Here is a 25,810-nt window from a genome sequence, read left to right on the forward strand (position 1 = left end):
TTTTAAAGGAAGGACCACTTTAAAAAACTATTTTAATATTTGGCTAAAAAAAAGATTTAGAGGGGTCAAAAACTAGCATTAAAAATTAAAATGAAAAAATCATTAAAAGTCAATTTTTTTAAATGTTTAAAACAGTTTTCAAATTTTGTTGTGTGATGAAAAGGAATATTAAAATGAGCCACATTTTTAAGGTTAAGGTTATGTAAAATGCCCCTTGCAGTCAAGTATTCTGTAAGATAAGATGGAGAGTTGTGTTTTACAATTCGATATCAAGTAAACAAAGCACAGCTTCTTCAAAACATGCTGCCGAAAATTCAACGCAACATCCATTACAAGGCTCAGATTTCTAGCATATTCAACAGACGGGATAATTACTCCTTTTATATGAATAGTTGTAAAATTAAACCTAATGAACTTAGCCCTCGGACCCAATAATCAGGTGTACACTTTTTTTGGCATTAAGCAACAAACCATGCCCAGAAGACCAGTTGGAGACATTGTCCAGATCAGCATTGACACCAGCAAGTCCCTCACAAGAATCTTCAGGATAAAATGAACACTCCATGTTGAAGATATTGAATATCAGACCTTGCCCCATCAAGGTCCACAGCCTGCCTTCTATGCTTTAGATATGATGAGAACCAGCCACAAGCTTGATCAGAAAATCCAAAAAAGTGCAGCTTAGCAATCAGCATATGCATGGTTAATAAGGTCAAATCAATCAGCATGGTTAATAAGGTCAAATGCCTTACTATAATCTAAAAGTACCAGACAGGAGACCTTTGATTCATCCATGTTTTTAGATAGGCAACTAGTAACCCTGCTAAGTGCCGTTGCTGTGCTATGACAAGCTCTAAATCCAGACTGAACATCCGGCAGTATGTGTTGAAAGAAAGAAAGAAAGAAAATGTGCTGTATTACGTAAGACAAAACAAAATCTTGTGTACAAGCATCCTAAAAACAAAAAAATTCCAAATTCACTTTAAATTTCAAATTTCAAACAAACATAACATCTAAAACATTTTACCATAAAATTTACACACATTACCAAAATTAATTATAACAAAACAGATTGAAAAAAAAAAACAAAAAGCATCTTTTTGATAAATTTGATTAAAAAATTAGTAAAGCTGTCAATAAAACAGAATTTAGAGAAAATAAATTAAAATATTTAATAGAAAACAAAACTAAAACACTAAAATGATGTCAGAGCACAGGTCAAAAGGTATCATTAAAAAAATCGTCAAGGCTATAATATGCCTTGGATAATAAAAGTGATTTTAATTTCTTTTTGAATTTCTTAACTTCTAAAATTTGTCTGATACATAGAGGAACATGGTTGTAAATTTTTTTGCTAAGGTATATAAGTGAGTTCTTGATGAGGGAGGATATAGGGATTGGTAAGGGAAAATCGTTAACCTGGCGAGTCATATGACCAGTGTTAAAGGGAGGTTTGAGAGTGAGCAAAACTGTTCATCATGTCGGAAACCAGTAGTTCAACCATTTTCCCAAGGATCGTCAAGTGGCTAATTGGTCGTAATTCATCTAGACTACCGACAAGCAATCTATTACAACATAAGGACATGCGCCGAGCTACTAATTTAAAATTAAAAATGTATACTAAACAGATTCATCACAAAAGTAAAAACAGTTTGAACATAGAATTTCGCTAATTTTTATTTTATAATATTTTCTCTCTCAATTTTTAATAAAATCTGGTAACACATTAAACAATTTAGTTGACATATGTGCAGTGAAGTGTAAGTTGGAATCAAGTCGCAGTCCCAAATCTCTTATCTGTTGCACACACTTTAAAGGAGTATTGTTTAGATGATAAATAAAGTCAGATGATTTTTTTGTCTTGAAAATTTTGATGACTTTGCATTTGGAGATGTTGAGATTCATGCCATTGGCATGGCACCAAAGTGCTTATTACAAGATTATTGAGGTCATCCTGAATTGCAAGGCAGTGTTTGCTTTGGCACTTCACCTGAACAACTTAAGGTTCTCAGCAAAGAGGAGAAAATTGGTATGGTCAAAACAGAATTTGATATTATTGATGAACAAGTTGGAACAGCAGAGAACCCAGGTGAGACCCCTGTGGTACCCCTAATGGGGAAGATGTGAACATACATAATTTGAGTTCTATCAATAAGGTGACTCCTCAACCAGTCCAAAAGAGAACCCTATATGCCAAAACCAAGAAGTTTACTGAGTAAGATCTCATGATTTACCCAGTCAAATACCTTGGAGAAGTTGGTGTAAATAAAATAAATCTTCTGTCCGTTCTCCAAGGCACCTGTCAGTATGTCAACATACATGAGCAAGTTCAGTTCTGCTAGTGAATTCGGTCTGAAACTTTAGGGATGCTGTTTAAAATTTAGAAAGTGTTTTTAGTGACGGATCATATATAAAATATAAAGGTCTAGAAAGGATAAAGCAAAAAATTGTAAAAATAAAATGGTATGTATGTTGTCAGGACCAGGTCCTTTGTAAAAGTCAAGATTTACTAAACTCTGTGTAAACATCTAGGATTGAACTAGCAAAACTGCTTAAGCTGTCAGAATTTAAATTTTTGATGGGGTATGTTCATGGCTTGATTGGTGCACATAAAGCCAAAATATTCAGCAAAAAGTTGACCAGAGTGCGATCCTATTACAGCCTTATCCCATTAGAAGCTTCCCAGAACTCCCAGAATTTTTTATAACCAGCCTTTTTCTGAATAATTTGTTGCTTAGGATCCTGCCAAAACCATCTGGGAAGCTTTCTACTGGTAAGCTTTTTAAATTGTACAAAATTTTTTTAAACATATTTGGTAGGGTATATTTAATACCTGCTCCCAATTTTAGAAATAAAATCAATATGTTTTTAGAATGAAGTATTAAGTATTAATAATGACGTATGAAGTATTAATAATTGAATATGACCAAACTAATAAACCAGTTTATTTCTGTCAAGTATATTTAAAAGAGCGAAAGTGGTTCCTATATTTAAGGTAAGGGATTTCGGGATGCTATAACACATTATTACCTAATTTCTCTTTTTCCAATAGTTTCTAAAATTTTTGAGTGTATTTTATAGGATCAATGAACTAGCTCTGTTAAAAAAAAAATATTTATTTACAGATACTCAATTTGGTTTTAGAAATTACAAATGTACAACATTAGCAATAGATCAATTTTTTTTAACTGATGATATTGAATATTGTTTTTGTTGCATTTAATCAATATTTTAAGTATTTAAGTATAGTCGCCATATTGAATTTTTGCAATTATATAGTAATTTTAATTTGTTCATTTCAAGCCAATTTTCTTCAATTAGTATCTGCTGCCTGTTTTAATTACCTGGGTAACTTTTCAAATGATGAAAAATACAACATGCTGGAGTGTTTTATTCTATGTAGTACCCCTAGTTCATCTCTTGCCATAGTGACAATTGTTATGTTTGTTCCTTAACTTTCAGAATTATGTATAAAAAGTTCTGGTTTGTTTTGTTTATTAATGACCTTATTAAGGCCAATAGTAAAAAATGAAGTAAGGATTTTGTCATTCTCTACATGCTGTGAAAAATAGTCCCTTTAAGTTCTTGGATGCAGGCTCAAGATACTCCTAAGCATTCTCTTACGAAATAAGTATTTTATTCGCGTCATATTGTATGACATGCTTTGTAGAAGTCCCTGAAAAAATAGTACCATTTTGAAAAATTAGATTTTGAGTCATATTTACCTCACAACGACAAAAGTTCCTTCTAATTGCCGTGATTAATGAAATCATCGGGTTCATCTTGTCCGCGAAAAGCTAATTCTTGCGACGCTAAATATATCGTACATGTACTAATATACATCTGTTTATATTTGACCGATTTTCCTGGACCTGATTATTATTTATTTATTTCTTTTATTATGCAAAATTATGGCCTGTCTTAGAGCTGTATCTACAGGAGTTACTATATTCTGCTACCGAAATAGTTTTCATTTGCAAGAAAAAATAGTGACGAGAAGAGCCATTGGAACGAGCTAAATTCAAATCAACGTATCCTATTTTAGACTAGAAAAAAAAAACCAAGTTATTTTTTTATACCAATGTATATTAAAACATTTATTTCATAGCCGCAAGCTAGCTGCTTCAGTGAGTGATTTGGGATATACCTATTCCTTATTAATATTTAAAAATATGTATAATCGAATCTTGGCTCTGGCCGCCTGTGCAAGATATCTGGGAATGAATTTAAATTCCAAATACGTCCTACAATTAATAGCCACGTTTAAGAAAACTGGCTCGGTTGAAAACAAAAAATATGTATTTTCAACGTTTTTTATTTAGACAAAGCAGTGCAAGTAACTGCTTTAAGCACCATAGTTGCAAATCGACCTCAGTTCGTACAGTGGCATGCGAAGTAGGATTGTCATGGAACAGCAAGGACTACGCAAATTAAAAATATTACAAATATAAATAAATTTGACCCATATAAAATCTTTAACAATTTTTTGAGGACGATTTTGATAGAAGAATTGCATTTGGTGAAAGAGTTATGGTGTTAAGCTAATTGTCTTTCCCATTTGCTTTTGTCACATGACTGTGCGTTTTATGTAAAAAAAAAATCCATTCCTTAAGTGATAAAATCTCAGTTGTTATTAGAGAGAGTCATATCCGCAGAAAGTTTGGGCAGGTATTCTGGAAAATCCTATTATTGGGCATTTATTCATTTAAGAAAATAGTCGATAAAGCGACTAATGTCCACTTGTAGTTCGCACGGTAAATTGTAGGTTTAAGAAGAAAAAGAAGAATAGATCCATTAAAAATGTAATAAATACAGAAGATGCGCTTGTCAATACGACTTTGCAAAACCTTATTTTGTTAGTTTTGCTCGATGAGTCCCAGTGTGATCAGTTATTGAAAATAAATCAGAATAAAGGCTCTAAAATTAAAAGGTGAATTAGTGCATTAAAAAGTGACTTAAAAAAGGATCTTGTCAAGTCCGTCACTTTTAAATGGACAATAGAAAAGCAAGCAACAAGGGTGAACGTCCTGCAGTTGTGACCGATATTTTACATCACAAGTTATCAGAATCTGGAGATAATATTTCCTGTGGTTTAAAATATCACAAAAGCCCTAATGATAACTTTCAAGTTATTAGAAATGTTATGTTAATAGTAGATTTTTTCATTTTGTTTGAGTTAATTCGCCTTATCTAAGAGTCAGGTTTTTGTAAAAATAAATAATTTATTGTACTTTATTCAAGAGTTTTTTAAAGTTTTCCTATTGAAACTATGCGAAAAAAAAAGATATTAAATGGATTAGTATACTTACTCAGCCATATAATACAAGCCAGCTTTTTTTGCTATCTTTACCTATACCGAGGTTTGAGCAAGTGAAAAAGTCCATAATTTATAACGGAAAAAAACTATTTAATCATCTTCCCCTCTCGTTAAGAAAACAACACTGGGCGAGGAAATTTCGAAAAACATTAAAGAAACTATTATTAATAAAATTATATTATTTCTTGCAGAAATATTTTAACGACTTTCTCAATTAATTAATAGGTTTGTAGTTTTGTTGAAATGTTTTTTTATGTTATTTCATTAAATCTACATTGGTTTAAATTAAGTGTACCCTTATTTTTATATCTTAAAAGTAAAAGAATATTCAATGTACTTTGCATATTGACTAACTTAGAAATTAAGATAAATTAGAAATTAAGGATTAAGAGAAAAGGCTTTGTACACAACATTATTTTGTTAGTTACAAATAAAGCTACTTTGTGACTTTGACTTTGGATTTCTTTATTATTGTAAAATTGATAGTAAATATATTTCAGGTATCAGAGGATGAATGGAAGCAAATACCCGAAGTAGGAGATGCAAGAAATAAAAAGCAAAGAAATCCAAGGGCGGAAAAGTTCACCCCTTTGCCCGATAGTGTTTTGGCAAGAAATTTAGGTGGTGAGGCTCAAACTAGCATAGACCCCAGCTCGGGGCTGGCTAGTATGATGCCCGGTGGAGCAACACCAGGTAAAAGACTTCAACAATAACTGTATTCAAAGAAAATCAGTTCGGACAATTTGAATGTAAAAATCTGTTTGGTCAAATTCACTCAAACTTCGGTCGATTAGCTAGTGCTGAACAAAAGTTCTCATTAAGACAGCCCAAGGTTATTTGGGAGCTGTATACGGCTAGAGGTAAAAAAACACACGTCATTTGAAGGTAAAGTAGCTGACTAGGTGAACCAATAGAACAGCTTTTAATAACGCAACGGGAAGCGTCCTAGTCATGTATTAGGCAAGATGGTACACTAACCTACTCATATACGTACTTTTACACAAAATCTTCGCCAACACCTATTGCATACACTGCTTATAAGTTTTTTATTACTACACTTTGTCTTCAGCTACTTTATCCTCAATTAAAGTGTTTTATAGCTTACAAATAAAGTAGGTCGATCCTGTGAGACCTTTTGGAACCATACAGAAAACCGAATGTTAACAGTATTATATTAATAATATTTATTATTATTATACAGTATTATATTAATGATATTCTAACAGCTAACTAAAGTTATTCATAAATTCGGCTTATACAAAAAAACAATAGGCCTGGACAAACGTAACGAGATCTGGAATTCATCCCCTTTCACGTTAATATTAACTTCAAGAAAATACTTAAGTTAACAGAAAGAATTAAAAAAAGCAATTAAATCAGAAAACCCAATGCTTAGCTTTAAATATGCTATGTGAAATCTTTTAATATTAATCTTCGTATTCTTATATTACCTACTTATACGAGGTTATTGAGTACCGATAGCATGTAAATGAAAAACAGGACATTTTCTTAAAATTTAGTTACTACGTAACAGACTCTATAAATTTAAAATATTGTCAGTATTGCTACTTATATTAAAGAGTATCAATTTCGATTTGTTAAAAGAAATGCTCTATAATACACTTAGAAAAGCCATAACGTTATTTGTAAATCTATAAAACGTTCCCAAAAATATATTTTGAATGTTTGGGTAAACAACCAAAGTGTAATTAACATGGTTTGTTTATAATTTCATAGGAATGTTGACTCCAACAGGAGATATGGACTTGCGAAAAATTGGCCAAGCTAGAAACACCTTGATGGATGTAAAATTGTCACAGGTAAGTTACCGCATGTTTCCAAAAAAAGTTTTTTGTTTTCTTTTATGTTATATTCGGTATGAGTTAAAAGACAAGGTCTGCCTAAGATAAAATTAACTGAAATATACAGGGTGGCCAGTTGAAATTAAAACAGAGGAAATTTTGGGCAGCCCAGGCCACCGATGAAAAAATGCTCGAACCTTTTGATTTTATAAGGTAATTTTTTTTTACGGTTTCACCCCTCGAATTCCAACCGTCTAGTTCCACTAGACCGTCTAGTGGAACTAGACGGTTGGACAGTGACAGTCCTAAAATCTTAATTGAAAAGAGACGTCGAATCATTATTTTGACAGTATTTTTATTTAGGTTTAACCACAAGTTTTGTATCGCTACGATCCTCTAGTAATAGTATTTGTAAAAGTTTCTGTTTTTAAATATTTTCCAGTCAGTCTAGTAAATACTGGAAATACTGACATACAATCTCCATATAATAGTGGAGGTTTTGTTCAAAACGCTCTCAGACCATTCGAAGCATCTGCGGTTGATGATCCTTAATTATCAGATGTCACAAATCTATCACCAATGTTTGCTGTGTGGTATGAATTTTAGTTTTTGAGTGGCAACATAAAGAAAATGGAGTAAATCCGGAAAACGAGGGGGCCTTTTAATACTTTCCCTTCTCCTGATCTTGTCAAGATGTCTTTAAAATGATCTTTAAAATGTTTGATCCAAATACTAACGAAGAGTTCACTTCATTAACGTGGCATATCATTTTGCACTGACTTCATTTCATAAAATATTCTGGAATTTGGATCGAATCGAATATGATTTACTGTATCATTTAAAAACAGTGCATTTATTAGAAAATCACATGATGAAAATCAAATGCTGATAATTTATGACCCGTTCAGTCGTAATTTCACACAATTGGGTCCGTTGCTTAAAATATTATTTTTGCATAGTTTAAAGCATAATAATAATTATGCGTCAAATGAATTCCTCTCCAAACATTTTTGTAAGATATTTGAATTTCGTGAAACTTAGGCAAGGTAAGATAGTAGTACAGTCATGCTGTCATTAGAAATGGTCGAATGGATGCAAAAATTAGATAGAGGATGAAATTTTAATAATAGTATTTTGATAATAGTAATTTTGAGTTGTATGGGTTGAGAGAGTGCAAAAACCAAAAATCCTAACAGAAATTCCGAGGGGGTTTTTTTTAGAGGATGATTGGGGATGGTCTTGGATTGGCGCTACCCCTTTGCACTTACAACTTTGACTCCATGAGATAAATTGTTCAGAAAAATCAGAGCCACCTTTTCTTCCACAGAGCCGAATTCATCCGAGTTGATTTAGAGGGTGTAAAAAGGGGGTGAAGTTTTGAAAATTTGGTTTTAAATTAATACATTTCTTGGAAGAAATCCCACGAATTTTGTTCAAATAGCAAAGTTCACTCTTAAAAAGACGCGTACATTGATATTATATCGATTATGCAAAAATTTTTTGACACCCTCAAAAAAAATTATCAAAAAATCCAAAATATTTTCATTTTGAAATAACTCGAAAGCTATACATCAAAGAAAAAAGTGTTGGATGTACAGAAGGTGGAGAAAAATTTTACCTTCAATTTGATAGTAAAAGCAACCCTCAACTCCGTACGTAAACCACCCTTATGGAGGGTGAAAATTTTGAAACTATCGACTGTACGATGTTGCTTCTACGCAACATATTGAAGCGAAAAGTCTAAGCTATCATTTCTTCTACAGCAAAGATTGCATTTTAAGGGCTGTAAAATTAAGGGGCGCATATTAGAAACCAGTTTTTTCGAGTTATCTCTTCGGGTAAGAATTTTTCATAAGAATAATAATACTTATTAACCTTATCCTTAGTTTGAAGGTGTGCAGATAACTAAGTATTACATTATACTGCTTTGAATACATACATTGTTTCCGAGCTATCAAGTAACTAAACTTTCTTTTACTTTACACTTTACCCCCATCAGGGGGATGCGTGTGTGTTGAAAGAGGGTCGATATTATAATCCTTAAATGCGTTCTTTTTAGCTTAACACTTAGCTTAACAGCATCGAAAACAGATACAACCTTATGTTCACCCTTTAAAATACACGATACACGCTTAGTTGATCATGCAAAAAGTAGCCAAAAGTATAAGTAACAATCGTAGAGTATGACAGTAATGAGTTTCCAAATTTCTCGTCAGTTGAAAACAAAATAAAATAAATATTGTGTAAAAGTTGAAGGGGGGTGATATGTCAGGGGTTGTTTTTCACCCCGAAATATTTTGATAGTCGAGTCGTCCATCAAGAACATTCAGAATGTTCTCGCGTAATGCCTGGTTTAAAAATTATTTGAGAAACAGTTTCGAATATTTCACCCCTCTTATTGAGGGTGTAAGAATTGAGATAAAGGGATGCTTTCATAATCAATCGAAGCGTCTCTTTGCGTTCTACAACTTTCCTATTTAAAACAAAATTGAAAAATTCTTACCCGAAGAGATAACTCGAAAAAACTGGTTTCTAATATGCGCCCCTTAATTTTACAGCCCTTAAAATGCAATTTATCACCTCTTTGCTGTGGAAAAAATGATAGCTTAGACTTTTTGCTTCAATTTGTTTCGTAGAAGCAACATCGTACAGTCGATAGTTTCTCCAAAAAAGGTTTTCAAAATGTACGAAGTTGAGGGTTGCTTTTACTATCAAATTGAAGGTAAAATGTTTCTCCACCTTCTGTACATCCAACACTTTTTTCTTTGATTTATAGTTTTCGAATTATTTCAAAATGAACATTTTTTGGATTTTTTGATAATTTTTTTGAGGGTGTCAATAATTTTTTGCATAGTCGATATATATATCAATGTACGCGTCTTTTCGTCTTTTTGTCAAAATTTCATCCTCTATCTAATTTTTGCATCCATTCTCATACAGCACGACTGTACTAAAGGCAGTTTCCAAGTAAAACAACAGTGAAGAATATTTTTAATAACTGAGACTAACGCTACAGACATTAGTAAATGCAAATGCTCAGAGCAAAACAATAATAATGGCAGAGCTGGAGAAAATAATTCATATTTTGAAATGTTACTTCATGTTGAAGAAAATAAAGGAATTAGCAGCAGAACTCTTGGTGAAGTTGTAGGAAAAAAACATAGTACAATATTGCGCACACTAAAAAATACAAATACCATTCCTTTAAATATCAAAAACATCAGAAACTAAGGGTAGGCGATGAAATCCGAAGAGTAAATATCTGGTTTGAATTTATGGAAAGGGTGAATCACCACAGGTGTTTTTTACGAAATGTTTGTTTTACGGACGAATGCACCTTCACCTTAAATAATGTGCCAAATATTCAAAATTTTCCTTACTGGTGTAAAGAAGACGAACACAGATATGTTCTTACAAGCACCCAGTACCCTCAAAAGGTAAATGTTTGGGCGGGTATTTTTAGTCATAAAATTATGGAACCTTTTTGTTGGAAAAATATTTGGGAGAAGGCGCATTTGTGGAACTTTTACAAAATCAAATTGGACCACCATTGAAAGAAGTTGCACCTGAAAATCAGATTTGGTTTCAAATAGATAGCCGTCTTGCGCACAATTCACAACAAGTCGGGGAATATCTTCAAAACGTATTTCATAGACGCGTCATTGGGCTAAATTTCCATATTAATTAGCCAGCCCGGTCTCCGGACCAAAAAACTTTCCTGTGGGGTCACATTAAAAGTGTTATTTATAAAGATGTGGGTTATCAAAATTTAGAAGAGTTAAAGATTACAGTTTTAATGCCATATAATTAAATACAAATTAATCAAACAGATGTATTCAAAGCAATTTATTTTTAGAAGCTTAGCAGAGCGCTTTCGGCGTGTGAGCCATCATCAGTGCTAACTGAAAATGAGTTGGGTGTTATATGCGTAAAAAAACATTATAGTTAAATGTGAATGAATGAAATATACTCACTTATCACTTAAGCCCAGAAGTTTTCCATAGTGGGGACACAATTATTATAAGGAACGATAGTACATTTAGACACGCTACAGATCACTAAACAGGACGAACAGTATTTAAAAAGGGGAGCAGGTTAGTGTCCTTTGTATTTTATTGTGATTCTTAGATGGCGGAAAATACTGTGTATGTCAAAATAGGTTAACCTGCAGTCAACATCACTTTAAAATCAATATTATGCGAACCTGTCAGAGTGGTAGTAACGACAGATCGGTCTAGATGCCATTATCATAAATAATGTGCGGTAGTGCGAGTTGGTGATAAATTGGTGGCACAAATTAAACTACAACAGTGAATTTTTGTTCGGATAAGGAAATTGTTATCCTTTAACAATGTAAAAGCAAACTTTTAAATTAGAAAATTTGCTAATGTTTATATAATTTTAATTGTGGAGTCTCCTATATGTTGACCTTCCTAATGGAAGGTCTGTTGAGGTTTACTTTAAACAAGAGAGATTTTTGTTGAGCTCGTTGGTGATATAAAAGTCTTCAAGAAAATCTAGTCGGTTGTAGTTTTTAGAGGTAACCTGTTGGAGAATTTTAGAATTGGACTTTGGACTGAAATTATGGTTATTAGATTTTATATGTTCACCAAATGCAGAAGAGGGTCTACTTAAGTGCTCGGCTATGCGTGTTTTTAAGGGTCTACATATGAACAATCACAAGAATCACACTGCAGTCTGTAAATACCACTCTTTGATAATGTGTCAAGTTTATCCTTGGTATTGATCAAAATCAAACCCAAGTTGTAAAATATAATTAAATAACTGCGTATCAGCTTAGCATCGTAAGAACCGAATTTTAAAACCGATTAGGATATTGTTTGGAGGTAAATGGAGGATTGGTTGAGCATTTGATTTGATGAGCAAAAAAATTAATGTATAAAAAATTATTTTGTTGTTCTCTTTGTTGTTGTTTATAAGTAGTAAAAGTAATGAAATTTGGTATGGTTGCTTCTCTTAGTCGTACCTTTAAAAAAGTCTCATACAGTTTTTTTGTAAAATATGCAGGGGAGCCAATGAAAGTATAATAATTTATATGGGATTTCCTATGGCCAGTTTAAAGATACCCCACCCGGTAGTTTTAAACAATTAAGGATAATTGCTTCGCTGTAATTTACAAATATATCTGTTTTCTGTTTATTTTTTGGATCTTCAACTTCAAAACTTTTTTATTTGTCCTCAAGGTACAGAGTTATAGTTACAACACAATAATAATAAAAAAAATGACAAATAAGGACCACCTCGCGATTATATAACCTATCCACAACACTCGTTTGAATACAAGCTTGTGTGAAGTAGCCCTGCTTTCTATAATACTTTACAAGTAATATAGAGGTATAGTTCAAATATAAAATATTAGAACCAGGTTAACACATAAAATAAAATTAAATATAATTCTGACATATATAAGTGTAAGTTAGAAAGAAAACTTATACATCCTAACGGTAAGAGGCGCGAAAGGGAGCAAGAAATACAGAAAAAAGTATGCAAAAGGGAAGAAAAGAACACCGAGAACCAGGCAAAAAAAGTAATGAAATGTAAAAAATAATTTAAATTATGAGAAGCTTTTTTAAACCACAAAAGCATATACAATACAAATATATCAACACGCTTAAAATAAATAAGTTTAAATTATCTCCTTTGGTCGCCCAGAAGACGCGATTTAATAAAGTCTTTGTCAAGGTTAGGCGACATTTGTTTTACATCATGTGGAAGACTATTCCACATCTGTATTGCAAAATAGCTAAAAGATTTTTGGAAATTGGCTGATATATGTAATCGAATATTAAAATCAGCTTTATTTCTATAGTCGGATTACCGAACAGATGGAGTAAATGATGTGCGCGAAATATAGGCCCGCCCATCAATGCAACCTTGGCAGATTTAGACAAGGAGAATTATGCCTACTTATTTTAAATTATTTTACCGTACAGCTTTGCTTTGTAAGCAGCAATTTGTAATTGAAAAAATTTGTAGTTGAAATTTGACCGTTTGGCATCCAGCCAAACCAGCTTGATTAAAAAATAAATTTTATTTTTTAATCAAGCAGGGCTGGATGCCAAACGGTCAAATTTTAACCACAAAATTTTTTGTCATTTTCACGTATAAATTCGCTCATCCTGGGACACACTGTATATTAAAAATATTTATTACCTGCTGCTTCTGCTGTAAACTGGACTTTTTGCACTTTGTGGTATGCTGGATGCTCGTTATCACATGTTTTATATATGTTCATAATCACTTCCTTTTCAGCAATTGTCAAATGTTTTCCTACTCTTTTCTTGCGGGGTGACAATGGGGGTGTACGTGGCGCGTTAGCCATTATTTGTTAACAAACAAATTAACAAAAAAATAAACACAATCTCAACTTTTCAATATTGCGAAGATTCAAATATTCGAATAGCAGAGAATTCAACCAAAACGATCTAAAGCCGCTCGACTAATGAAATTAAATAAAAGCCCAAGTCATGAACCCTATCGAGGCTCTAGGCCACACCTCCGGCGCAGAACGATCACGTGACCACTCCATCTGTTCGGTAACCCAAGTATAGTAGAGTGAGTATGGTCATGAGCACTCAAAAGTGCCCTCTCATTCTAGTATTTTACACTGATAATGTAAACAGATATTTCTCATTTAGGTAATTTTAACTAAGCTTCCTGCTATTTTAAAATTCTGAAAAGTTTTAAATTCTTTACAGGGCGAATTTATTGAACACGTAAACAGAACCCAAAGTGTCAGTTTTTTTTTTAATATTTTTAATAAGTAGTAGTTTAAGTTTATTACACGGTTATTTAGCAAAGTACTTACTAAAAGCTTTGTACTCTTTTTAATTTAACAAGTCATCTGTTTTTCTTAAGTATATAATCCAAATGTAAATACTTCATTGTTTGAAATTACTGACGTTTATGGTTTAAAACAATTCATATCAGAGCCGACAAGAGTGTCTGATACTTCTATGTCCCTGATTGATTTGATTTTTTCTAATATTGACCTAGAGGCTTGTGGTGTTAGGGATGTTGAGGTGTCGGATCACTGGTGGGTTTTTTGTGAAACTAATTTTAATATTTCTGAGCCACAAAGCTTTAGTTTTAGATATATAAACCTTCATATCATGAACATTTACGTTTTCATTGTCATCTGGAGTTAATACCTTGGCATAGTATGTATATCATGCCTGAAATTGACTCTAAGATTGATTTTTTCACATGGTCGATACTTAATATCCTAGACATACATGCGCCATTAAAGAGGGTTAATAATAAAAGAAAACCATATAGCCCCTGGATAACCCCCAACATCAGGTTTATGCAAAAGCTTCGTAATAGGGCTTTAAATAAGTTTAGAGCTAGTAAGGATCGGGAGGACTGGAATACGTATAAACAGTATAGAAATATTACAACGTCTGCGATTCGTGCAGAGAAAAAAGCATATTTAACCTATAAACTTGGCATTTGTAGTAATAGAGAAAATTGGAGTGAGTTGAAAAAAATCAATATTTCTAAAAAATCTAATGTACAGGTTCCTATGTCATTACAAGATGTTGAAAAACTTAATAGTTTTTTTACTAATATAAACAATAACAACAATAAGCCTAATGCCGATTTTATGAATTTTTTTCAGGTGCCCAGAATTTTTCCAAATATATACAATTTTAAGTTTAATTTAGTGGACCAGGATTTAGTAGAAAAAATTCTTCGAACTATAAAAAGCAAGGCATTTGGATCCGATAATTTAAATATTACTTTTGTTACGCTTTGCTGTCCTGTGATTATTAACCCTCTTACCCATATTATAAATTGTTGTCTGGAGAAAAGCTATTTTCCGAAAAAGTGGAAGGAAGCCAATATTATTCCCTTACCTAAAATAAAAATCTCACGGAATTCAACAATCTTCGTTCTATTTCTATACTTTCTGTTCTTTCGAAAATTTTGGAAAAAATTATAGAGCGACAAATTCTTGATTATTTAAATAGCAATAATCTCATCCCAGAATATCAGTCTGGGTTTTGTAAGGGCTATAGCTGTGTCACTGCGTTATCTCAAGTTACAGACGATATATTTCGGGCTTTGGATAAAGATCAGGCAACTGTTTTAATTCTCTTAGATTTTACTAAAGCATTTGACATGGTAAATCATGAGATACTCATATCTCTATTACATTATTTAGGATTTTCTCAGTCGGCCTTAACACTTATGTCATCTTTTCTTTCAAACCTCAAACAAAGAGTTCTGCTAAATGGAAAAATATCGGAGGCACTTGACGTTATTTCTGGTGTACCACAAGGTAGTATTTATATACAATATATACACATCACAATTAACAAAAAAATTAAATAGGTGTAAACATCACTGCTATGCAGATGATACTCAAATTTATTATTCATTTAAACCCAGTTACGCTCCTGAAGCTAACCTTATTATTAATATAGATCTTAATAATATCTTTGCTGAAACTTCTACTTAAAAAATCTACTTTTAAATTAATCTAGCCAAATCTAAAGCTATTCTTTTTTGTAGTGACGCTCACCGGATTGAGATATTAAATAACTTTAGACTTGAAATGAATAACGATGTTATACAATTTCAAAATTCGGCCAATAATCTTGGGCTCCTAATAGATCATAAACTAAAATGTAGGGAGCATGTTACACTTAAACTTGGATACTCTACTGCTTTAAAAACTATTTACTCGCAGAAGAATTACTTAAGTACTAATATTGAAAAAATGCTTTGTGAAGCATTAGTTTTGTCACCTTTCAATTTCTGCGACACTATCTATGGTCCTTGTCTTGACTGCTCAGATGCCTATCGGATACAAAAACTTCAGAATTCGTGCCTAAGACTTGTATTTGGCGTAAGGAGAGGGGAGCATATTTCTTATAAGCTAAAGGATGCGGGTTGGTTAAATATATTCAATCGACGAGTATTACATCTTATTTGTTTTTTTTTATAAATTACTTAAGTGGAAGTCTCCATCATATTTGCATAGAAAGATTAGATTCCGAACGGATGTACATAACCTAAATATTAGAAGAAAAGATTTGCTTACTATTCCGGCGCACAATAAGGAATTATTTAAAAAGTTATTTTCATACTTGATTGTACACTATATAAATAGGTTTAAAATAAATGATTTTACCCTAACAGAAAAAACTTTTAAAGTTTACATTAGACTGCTTCTCCTTGGTTAATTATGTGTATGAGTGAATTTTTTTTTAACGTTTTTGTGTATAATATTGTTTTTGATTTTGTTCCTGAAAGGCTTTGACCGTTGTCATAAATCATTATATAATTTCTTTCATCTTCCCTTCCCCTCATATTTTCTTTCATATCCTGATCCTCTTCCCATGCTCCCGTTAGGTATGCTCTTTCTTTTTTCAGTAGAATATTTATTATTAAGTTTTTAATTTAATGTTTTTTTTTATTTTTTTTTTGGCCTTAACAGAATTCAGGAAGCGTTTTGTATAAGGGATATCTCTGTAAATCTGCATATTATGGCCTGTTGGTCACCTTGCATTATTAGCTTTTTTATTTAGTTACAAATTGTTCGATTTTTTTTTGTTATTGGTAAATGATGAAATACTCAATATTTGGTAGAATTTTGTAATATTTGAAATTTTGTAAAAGTTAATACACCTACCTATTAGTGTTCTTTGTGCTTAATTGCTGTAATTTCTTGGTGACTAATACTTGACTTATTATTATTATTATTATTATATCTCTATTTTAATCAGTTACCTTATCGTATTCTTAGGTATCTGATTCAGTGACAGGCCAAACAGTAGTAGATCCCAAAGGATACCTTACTGATCTTCAGTCCATGATTCCCACTTACGGTGGCGATATCAACGATATTAAAAAAGCGAGATTATTATTAAAAAGTGTCAGAGAAACCAACCCGAATCATCCTCCAGCGTGGGTTGCCAGTGCCAGGTTAGAAGAGGTCACTGGTAAAGTTCAGGCCGCGCGAAATTTGATTATGAAAGGTAAACTATTTCTGTCTTTTCTAAGTTGATATAGCAATATTAGTTTCTTAGGCTGTGAAGTGAATCCGCAAAGCGAAGATTTATGGCTTGAGGCTGCTCGTCTCAATCCCCCCGACACGTCTAAGGCTGTAATAGCTCAAGCTGCTCGACATATACCCACTTCAGTAAGTTTTCATTCTTTCAATTGTATTGGTTGGTTAAGGTTTTTAATAAATATTTTTATTTTTAAAATAAAGCTATTTTTATTCGATGTAGGTGAGAATTTGGATAAAAGCCGCAGACTTGGAAACAGAAGTTAAAGCAAAAAGGAGAGTATTTAGAAAAGCATTGGAACACATTCCTAATTCTGTCAGACTATGGAAAGCTGCTGTAGAACTTGAGAATCCTGAAGATGCTAGAATTTTGTTGTCAAGGTATGATTTATTTATCCCTTGATTTAAAAATGCCATTATATTTTAACAAATTTTCAATTATTCGAATGTCACCTGAATCTACAAAATAAATAAAATAAAAAGTATGTACTAACTGCTGGGATGACACTGGTAGGATGATTTCTTGGATCGTGGTGATTTTTTAGTTTACGGTGAAGTTCACCCAAACTCTTACATGGTAAATTCTTTTTACTACTAATTGTAAATACCAATATGTACATACATGGTATTGTATGCATTTACTATTATTAAAAAAAAAAATGGTGAAATTACATGAAATATATGAAAAAAAAATTAATAATTTCCTATAACACTGGTGTTAAATTCCAATTGTCCGTCTGTATCATTACTTGTAAATGAACAGGAAAAGTAGACACATATCTTCTTATTTATTTGTTGTTTTTTAGTCTTGTCACAAACATTTAATGAAATACTAAAAACAATTAATTTATAATAATAAAGCATATTTGATTTGATAAACAAATAATCCTATACATGCTAATGAAGGGAGAAGCTGTATGCCTAGATCGCATACTAATCAGCATACTAAGCAGCACAAATGTGTTAATAGTAAAAAAACTTTATTGTTGTGAAACTTGCTTTTATAGGCATTTATAAATCGCGTTTAAACTCAAAAAAAACCCACGCTAATAAACTATTTTTATTTCATTAAACTCATTTAATAGTTTTATATAAGATTATAAAATAGATTCCAGTCCATAATAAAGCATTTACAAAATTATTTTGTTAATGTTATATTATTGTATTGTTACTGATTTATAAGACTATATCAACACAATTTGTATTCGGCTGAGATTATTTTATCACACTCATAGAGATTAATAAAATTAACAAAGTTTATAAGCTCTATACCTTTTGTAAGAAGAAAAGGTAAATTGAAAACAGCACCACGCCTATCATGGCGGTTTTAATGATAATTATTCTATAATATAGAATATGCTCATTAAAACAATAATGATAATTATTGTTTTAATGAGCATATTCGCATCTTATTTTTGATGCCCCTTCGGAGTATTGAAAGATTTTCAAAGAGTAAAAAGAATTTCCTAACATTACGATTAAAAAAATTGCCATTTTTCCGCTCAATTTTGCCTTATATTTATATTATGTAAATAAATAAATTAGAAATATCACAAATTAAATCGTAGTTCAAGTGGGTTTTTCTTAAAATTGCATATGCATTTAATTTAATTCGTAAAAACAAACATGGCGGAAATAAATCTAAATAAATGGCGTCATTAGATAAATCGATTTAATTTTATAAGAAACACTATTATAAGATAATTATTTTATGGGTAATAAAAGTGATATATATTTTCATTTTATAAATAATCCTCTTAAAATATAATTATTTTATTCGCGAACGCTATCACCACTTAACATATGGCGCTTTTATAGGTGTACAATTCAAGAGAAGAGGTATGAATTTGAGGATGATTTTGTATTCTAAGAGATCTGAAGGAATTTGGAATTCTTTTATTAAAAATCATGACTTATAGTTTGTTGCCCTCAGTTTCTACTGGTCTCTATGTTTTTAGGAATGTCCCTTATTATTACTATTTTTAGCTTCCACTTCGTCAACATCGATATCTGATATGTCAGCATTCTGGCCAATTTCCATTGTTTCAGGTTGATAAATGTTCTCTGATGAAGACGCCGATCCAATCACCTCACTAATATTTGAATCTCAATTAATAAATTTCAATTATATGGTTTTTAAAATATTCTTCTTTACATTCTTTTTAAAATTTTTCAATTTTTAATGTTTTTCCAAGAAGAAATTCAAGACCTCTTTGAAAAAAATTATACTTTTGGCAGGAAAAAATAAAGCAGATTCTATCCTAGCAGATATCATAAATTAATTTAAAGTGTAATCTTCAAAAAGCTATATAATCTTCTTAAACAACAATTTTGTGGCCAAAAACACATAATTATTTTATAAAACTCGTATAAGTACTTTATAAATAACATTTTAGAGAGTATAATAAAATATTTTTATAAACATAATCTTTACAACTATAAAGTCACTGAAAGTAATTTGTTTTATAATAAAGTCTTTGTTCACCTAATATAACTTTATAAAATGATTTTATATCTGGTTTATAGATATTTTTTAAAACAATTATAAAGCAACTAAATAAAAAATCTTTCTTGACACAATATAAGATTTATAAATACAGATATAAGTAATTTATATTATAAAAATATTTTATTAAACTGTCACATAGTTATTTATAAATCTTTGTTATAAAATAAGATTAAGATAGAATTATTTTAATTAAAGCCGTTAAGTATATACAGGGTGTCCCAGCGAAAACGAAACAGAGGTATTTTTGGTATGAAAAAAAAATTTTTTTACAAAAATCTCGAACACGTCGATTTTATTTTCGAGGGGGACAACTTTTCCTTACCAAGGCACCCTCATACCAGTAACCCTCTTCGAGGGGGTGGGATCACCCCTAAAATCTTAAATAGAAAGAGGGGTCGTGTGATACCTTATTTTAAAGGTCTTTTAATTCTGAATATAACTGCCAAATTTGAAGTGGCTAAAATTTTTTATCCGGATATGACAGCTTGTCAAAATTGTAGAAACAGCGAAAATGAAAAAGGTATTTTGAACTCTGTTTTGGATAATATTTTTAAAAGAATAAGGAAGTCCTAATTTCAAAGGGGTCACTTATTAATTAAGAGGCCACCCTAATACCTGGAACCCTTTACGAGGGGTTGAAAGCACCCCTTAAATCTTAAATAGAAAAAGGGGTCGTGTCATTCCTTATTTTGAAGGCCTTTTTACTCTGAATTTAAATGGTGACTTCTGAGTGACTGATGGATATCTTGTGGATATAAAAATAGCAAGAAATACAATCTTTACTGCCAGTAAAAGTGGAGAGATAAGAAATACCTACCCTTTTCCTTTTGTGTCTTTTAAATAAAACAAGTTTATCTAAATTACGTCAATTTATTAAATGTTCAAATTGTGCCCCGCCTACTTCCATGCAGGAATACAGGTTTTGCTCAAAACGATGCCTAACGTTTTGTAGAACTTCAGGTGTTATCATCTAACACTCATTTAAAATTCTCTGGCGTAAGTCTTCTAGGGTGTCTGGTTGGGTAGCGTAAACTTTTGTTTTTAAATGCCCCCATAAAAAAAATCTAATGGGATTAAATCGGGTGACCTAGCTGGCCATTCCATAAAAGGTCATCTCCTTCCAATCCAACGATCAGGAAATATCTCATCAAGATATTGTCTCACACCAGCAGCATAATGTGGAGGCGCTCCGTCTTGTTGGAAAACGACTTGATCATCATCAGAATGATTGCCGCCTTCCATTATTTCTACTATTCTTGGATATACGGCATTTTCCAAGAGATCTCGGTACATTTCTCCATTCAAATTTCCGGAGAGAAAAAACGGACCAACAATAGAGCCGCCCAAGATTCCCGCCCAAACATTTAACTTCTCAGGGAACTGGGTATGAACTTCACGAAACTGGCCCGGATTTGCATTTGACCAGTATGCAGCATTTGAACAGCGGCAGTTATGACGATTTACGTTGCCATTAAGAAAAAAAGTACATTCATCTGAAAAGCAAATGTTGTAAATAAGACGCGGATTAACAGTTATCATATCACTAAGCGATTCACAAAATTGCACTCGTCTGTCAAAATCGTCCTCATTCAGTTCTTGCACCAGATGAATTTTGTAAGCATGGAATTTATTAGGCTTAAGAATCCTATGAACACTACTTTTGCTTACTCCTGTACTCTTCGCCAATTTTCTGACACTTATTCCTGGCTTGGCATGAAGTTGACCTAGGACAGTTATTTGCATTGCTTCATTGACAACAACAGCATTTTGAACCTCACGCTTTTCATTTAAGACACTGCCAGATTCCCTAAATTTAGCAACTATTTCTAGAACGTATTTTCTGTTGACTCGTTTTTCTGGATGAAGGTCATTAAATTCTTGTACCGTTCTATTGGCACAATTGTTATGCCGAAAGAAAAACTCTATCATCTCAACCCTCTCTGCAGTAGAATAAACCATTGCTAACAGTGTTTCAACACGTAAAAGTCTGGGTAATAATTTAAAACTATTTAAATAAATGCTGCTTTGTGAAAAAAGTACCAATGATATTTAGCAACCTAAATATCATTGGTATCTGTGTGCATTTTATTTGGTATTTTGTTTTTATTTATGATATGCTGATAAGGTGTAATAACAATAATATTAACAATACTAATAAATTTTTAATCATGTTTTAATGATCCAATAAAAAAAATTGTAAGAAAGGGTTTCAGGCATAAAGGTTTATTTAAAGCATTTTTTCCAGAATTTTATTTGGCTTTCATATCCAGAAGAAATCCATCAGTCACTCAGAAGTCACCATTTAAATTTAAAGTGAAAACGCTTTCAACATAAGGTATAACACGATCCCTCTTTCTGTTTAAGATTTAAGGGGTGCTTTCAACCCCTCGTAAAGGATTCCAGGTATTAGGTGGCCTCTTAATTAATAAGTGACCCCTTCGAAAATAGGATTTCCTTGTTCTTTTAAAAATATTATCCAAAAAAGAGTCCATAATACCTTTTTCATTTTCGCTGTTTCCGCAATTTTGACAAGCTGTTTTATCCAGAAAAATAATTTTAGCCACTTCAAATTTAGCAGTTATATTCAGAATTAAAAGACCTTTAAAATAAGGTACCATATGACCCCTCTTTCCATTTAGGATTTTAGGGGTGATTCCACCCCCTCGAAGGGGGTTGCTGTTATGAGGGTGCCTTGGTAAGGAAAAGTTGTCCCCCTTAAAAATAAAATCGACGTGTCCGAGATTTTTGAAAAAAAAATTTTTTTATACCGAAAATAGCTCTGTTTCGTTTTCGCTGGGACACATTGTATATTTTATTGTTCAATGCTCTCTTAATATAACTAATATAAAATAATTCCGTTTCGTAGTAGATTTTGTGTGCTGCGTTTATTTATATGCAACTCACATTTGAAGCGGCGTTATCTACTTTTTGAGATGAAAGGCCTAGTATCCGGATCTATTTACGTCATAATGTTGAAAAAATGACAATTGGGTTTATACTGTATCTAAGGAGAGGGGGGAGTGGAAACGGCTTTGGCCTTAAAATTCACTTTAGTTATATGAGTTTATAATTTTCGCCTAGAATAAATAATAGAATTTCAATAGTCCATTTCGTTTTGATTGAGGAAGGTCGATCAATAAAACTTAGTTCATATATGAACCTAATATACGAATGGTAAAACTATTGAGAGAAAGTGGATGTGCTGTTCCATAAAAAATAATGCACTGTTCTGCTTTTGTCGTATACTTTTTTCTCAAAAAAAAAACGCGTGTTTAATTTCAACAAGAGAATTGGATTCTCATGACAAATCCTTACGTGAAAGAACATTAAAATAGGCCCGACTATGGTTTATCATTTCTGGAATGGAAAGTCCTTGAACCCTGTATGAAGAATGGAGCATTGATCGACGAATATCTACAGCAGCAAATTCATGAAGAAACAAAAGTATGGAAAAAAATTTAGCTATCTTAGTTAAGAATCTATTCCTAACTTAGGAAATTTTTTAGGCCTCATAAAATTCTTAAGAAAATTCAAGTTCAAGTACATAGAGTGTACGCAAATCTAGGATCACTGTCATACTTCTCTCATGATCGAAAACGAAATAACATATCATTAATCAAGGATGCAAATACAAAAATCTTATCCATTATTCTCAGAGACCGACATATATAAATTGACGAAAACAAAGAAAACACAAAATCACAGTCTCACAACATATAATCACAGGCTACACCTGTTTCGCTAAAATTAAAAATATTACTCACAAAAAATAAAAGAATAAAAATTAAAAGTAGAACGCAACAACATAGACTCATCGAGAATCGAACCCTACCACAAGGTTAGAAGCAAGGGTGTAAAACCTATTGACTATATAGACCTAATACTAAATTACTTAACATGTTAACCAATGTAAGCTGAAGATTATGACTAAAAGAAAAATGTTAAAAAACTACTTAGCTAAATTAAATTATAAAAATTAAATTTGATTCAAAAGTAAAAACGTCATTCAAACACATGACAACAGGACTCTTTTTTTGCTTTTGTAATTTCCATTTTCTCCAGAAGGTCAAGCTTCTTACCTTTAGGGCATTCATGAAGCACTTCCATTCCTGGAGAAAAATTATTTGCACAGGCCAGCAAATGGTTAGAAAACGCTGATTTGGTATCACTGACATTGGTATTTTTATATTTTTTAAAAAACACTACGTATTCTTTAATGCATGTAGAGATTTTTCTACCAGATTGGCCAATGTATACTGTGTTGCAATCTCGGCACTTTAAGGAGTAAATTCCTGATTTAGAAAGAATGCTTGCCTTGTCCACTGCACTAACCAATTGGTTCTTTAAATTATTGACTGTCTTAAAACCAATTTTTACATTTCGAGATTTAAAGAATCTAGCTAAATTTAAGAAGATTGAAACAAAAAAGGACAGGGATGTAAAGGAACTTTGTGTGTCCTTATTATGAACTATATTGTAGGTCAATTTATATTTATTTAAAAATTTGTAATAAATGTTATCTATTAAATGAAGGGAAAATCCGTTGATGAGAGCAATATGTTTTATAATATTCAGTTTTTTAGCGAAGGCTTCTTTGGACAAGGGGATATTAAACAATCTATAGAAAAATAAAATTTTAAGAATCTCTGTTACTATTTAAAATTTTGAAAGAGTAAAAAACAGTTTTTAGTGGGTTTTGTCCACAGAACACGGATATGTTTTATTATTTATGTATCTGTTTTATTGTAGTGTTTTTGAATTTTGAGATAAAAAAATAAACTTTGAATTCCCTTTTGAGAAATGTAACACACTGCACATCAGATAAGTGAATCCAGTATACTATCCAGGACCCACTTATCTGATGTTCAATACTTTCTATCAGAATTATATGAGAGGAAAAGAATATCTTGGAAGAAGAAACTACACGAACCCCTGCCATATCTGGCAATCTATCATTATATGCTTGTGTGATATATCATTAAACAAAGAATTAATTAGTCTATCTACTAGTTCTAAAATATACAGAGTTTTCTATTAAAAAAAAAACATAAATATATTTTTTTTATCTCAAAATGCTACATATCTACAATAATACAGATAACATAATCGTGTTCTACAAAAAAACCATATCAAGATAAGTTTTACTTTCTAAATATTTATATAATAATGGAGATACAATTAAATATAATAACAAGATTAAATATAAATAAAATCACCCTGTAGAATAAAATCTATGACAGCTGTCAATTTTGACAATAGCAAATTTTGTTTCATAAAAAAGTAGCATTGCAAAAACCGCAAGGCTCTGCTATCTCCTATATAGCAACCCAATAACCTAGCAGAGTGTTCGAATTTGGACACCCTGTACATATTATCTAGATATGAAATATCTGATGCACTTAACATTATTAAGAATATTTGTATGTAAGTATAATAATTTATTAATACTTTCCTATATCAACTTTTTAATTTTAACTAAAAAAATTGTCAAATAATTCCACAATATTGTATATTAGTGGCCACTGAAATAATTGAAAATATTAACAAAACAATTTCACCAACAAAATATACCACAAGAAAAAAATAGTAATAAAGTCAATGAAACAAGAAAAATTTAAACACATCACAAATATCGAAGCCGACAGTGCCAAAAACTATAAATTATATTGTACGCCTATAATCAAAACCAGATTCAAATACGAATCCCACACCTGTTGTGAAATTCTCAAAATAGATGGAAGAAAAAAAGTGGGGGAGCAAGACGCCATAATTAAATATTTGATTGCTGACCAATTAAAAAATCGCGTACGTCGAGTGCCGGTAAGGTCCCGAATGACCCCGAAATTGCGTCGTGTAGATATTTTTAGAGAAATTAGTCCCATTCGAAAGAAATTTTAAGACATGTTTAATACAAAGATTCATAAATAAATTATTTTATTTATGAATTATTTCGTTATATAATTCATAAATATATAACGAAATACATAAATGAAGTCTGACAATTACGCAAATGCCACAGATTTTTGTTTTCTGCATTCTTTAAATTTTTTCCGTTCACGTCTTTTCGCTGGGCGAACTATACACTCATACTTCTATCCTTGTGGTACCGGGTTCAGTTCTCGATAAGTCTATGTTGTTGCAAT

At 31.7% G+C, this 25,810-nt stretch overlaps 1 protein-coding gene across 1 annotated transcript in view; it reads left to right on the forward strand.

The window, feature by feature from the left end:
- The window catches only part of LOC126737744 (pre-mRNA-processing factor 6), a 71,803-nt gene that overhangs the window by 7,283 nt on the left and 38,710 nt on the right, over positions 1 to 25,810 (forward strand). The window contains exons 5-9 of the mRNA XM_050442761.1: positions 5,818 to 6,010; positions 7,055 to 7,137; positions 16,895 to 17,126; positions 17,178 to 17,290; positions 17,382 to 17,539. Coding sequence (XP_050298718.1) covers positions 5,818 to 6,010; positions 7,055 to 7,137; positions 16,895 to 17,126; positions 17,178 to 17,290; positions 17,382 to 17,539 — 779 coding nt within the window. The remainder of the gene's footprint in view (positions 1 to 5,817; positions 6,011 to 7,054; positions 7,138 to 16,894; positions 17,127 to 17,177; positions 17,291 to 17,381; positions 17,540 to 25,810) is intronic.

The sequence above is a fragment of the Anthonomus grandis genome, chromosome 6, assembly GCF_022605725.1.
Source record: "Anthonomus grandis grandis chromosome 6, icAntGran1.3, whole genome shotgun sequence".
NCBI classification, from domain to species: domain Eukaryota; kingdom Metazoa; phylum Arthropoda; class Insecta; order Coleoptera; family Curculionidae; genus Anthonomus; species Anthonomus grandis.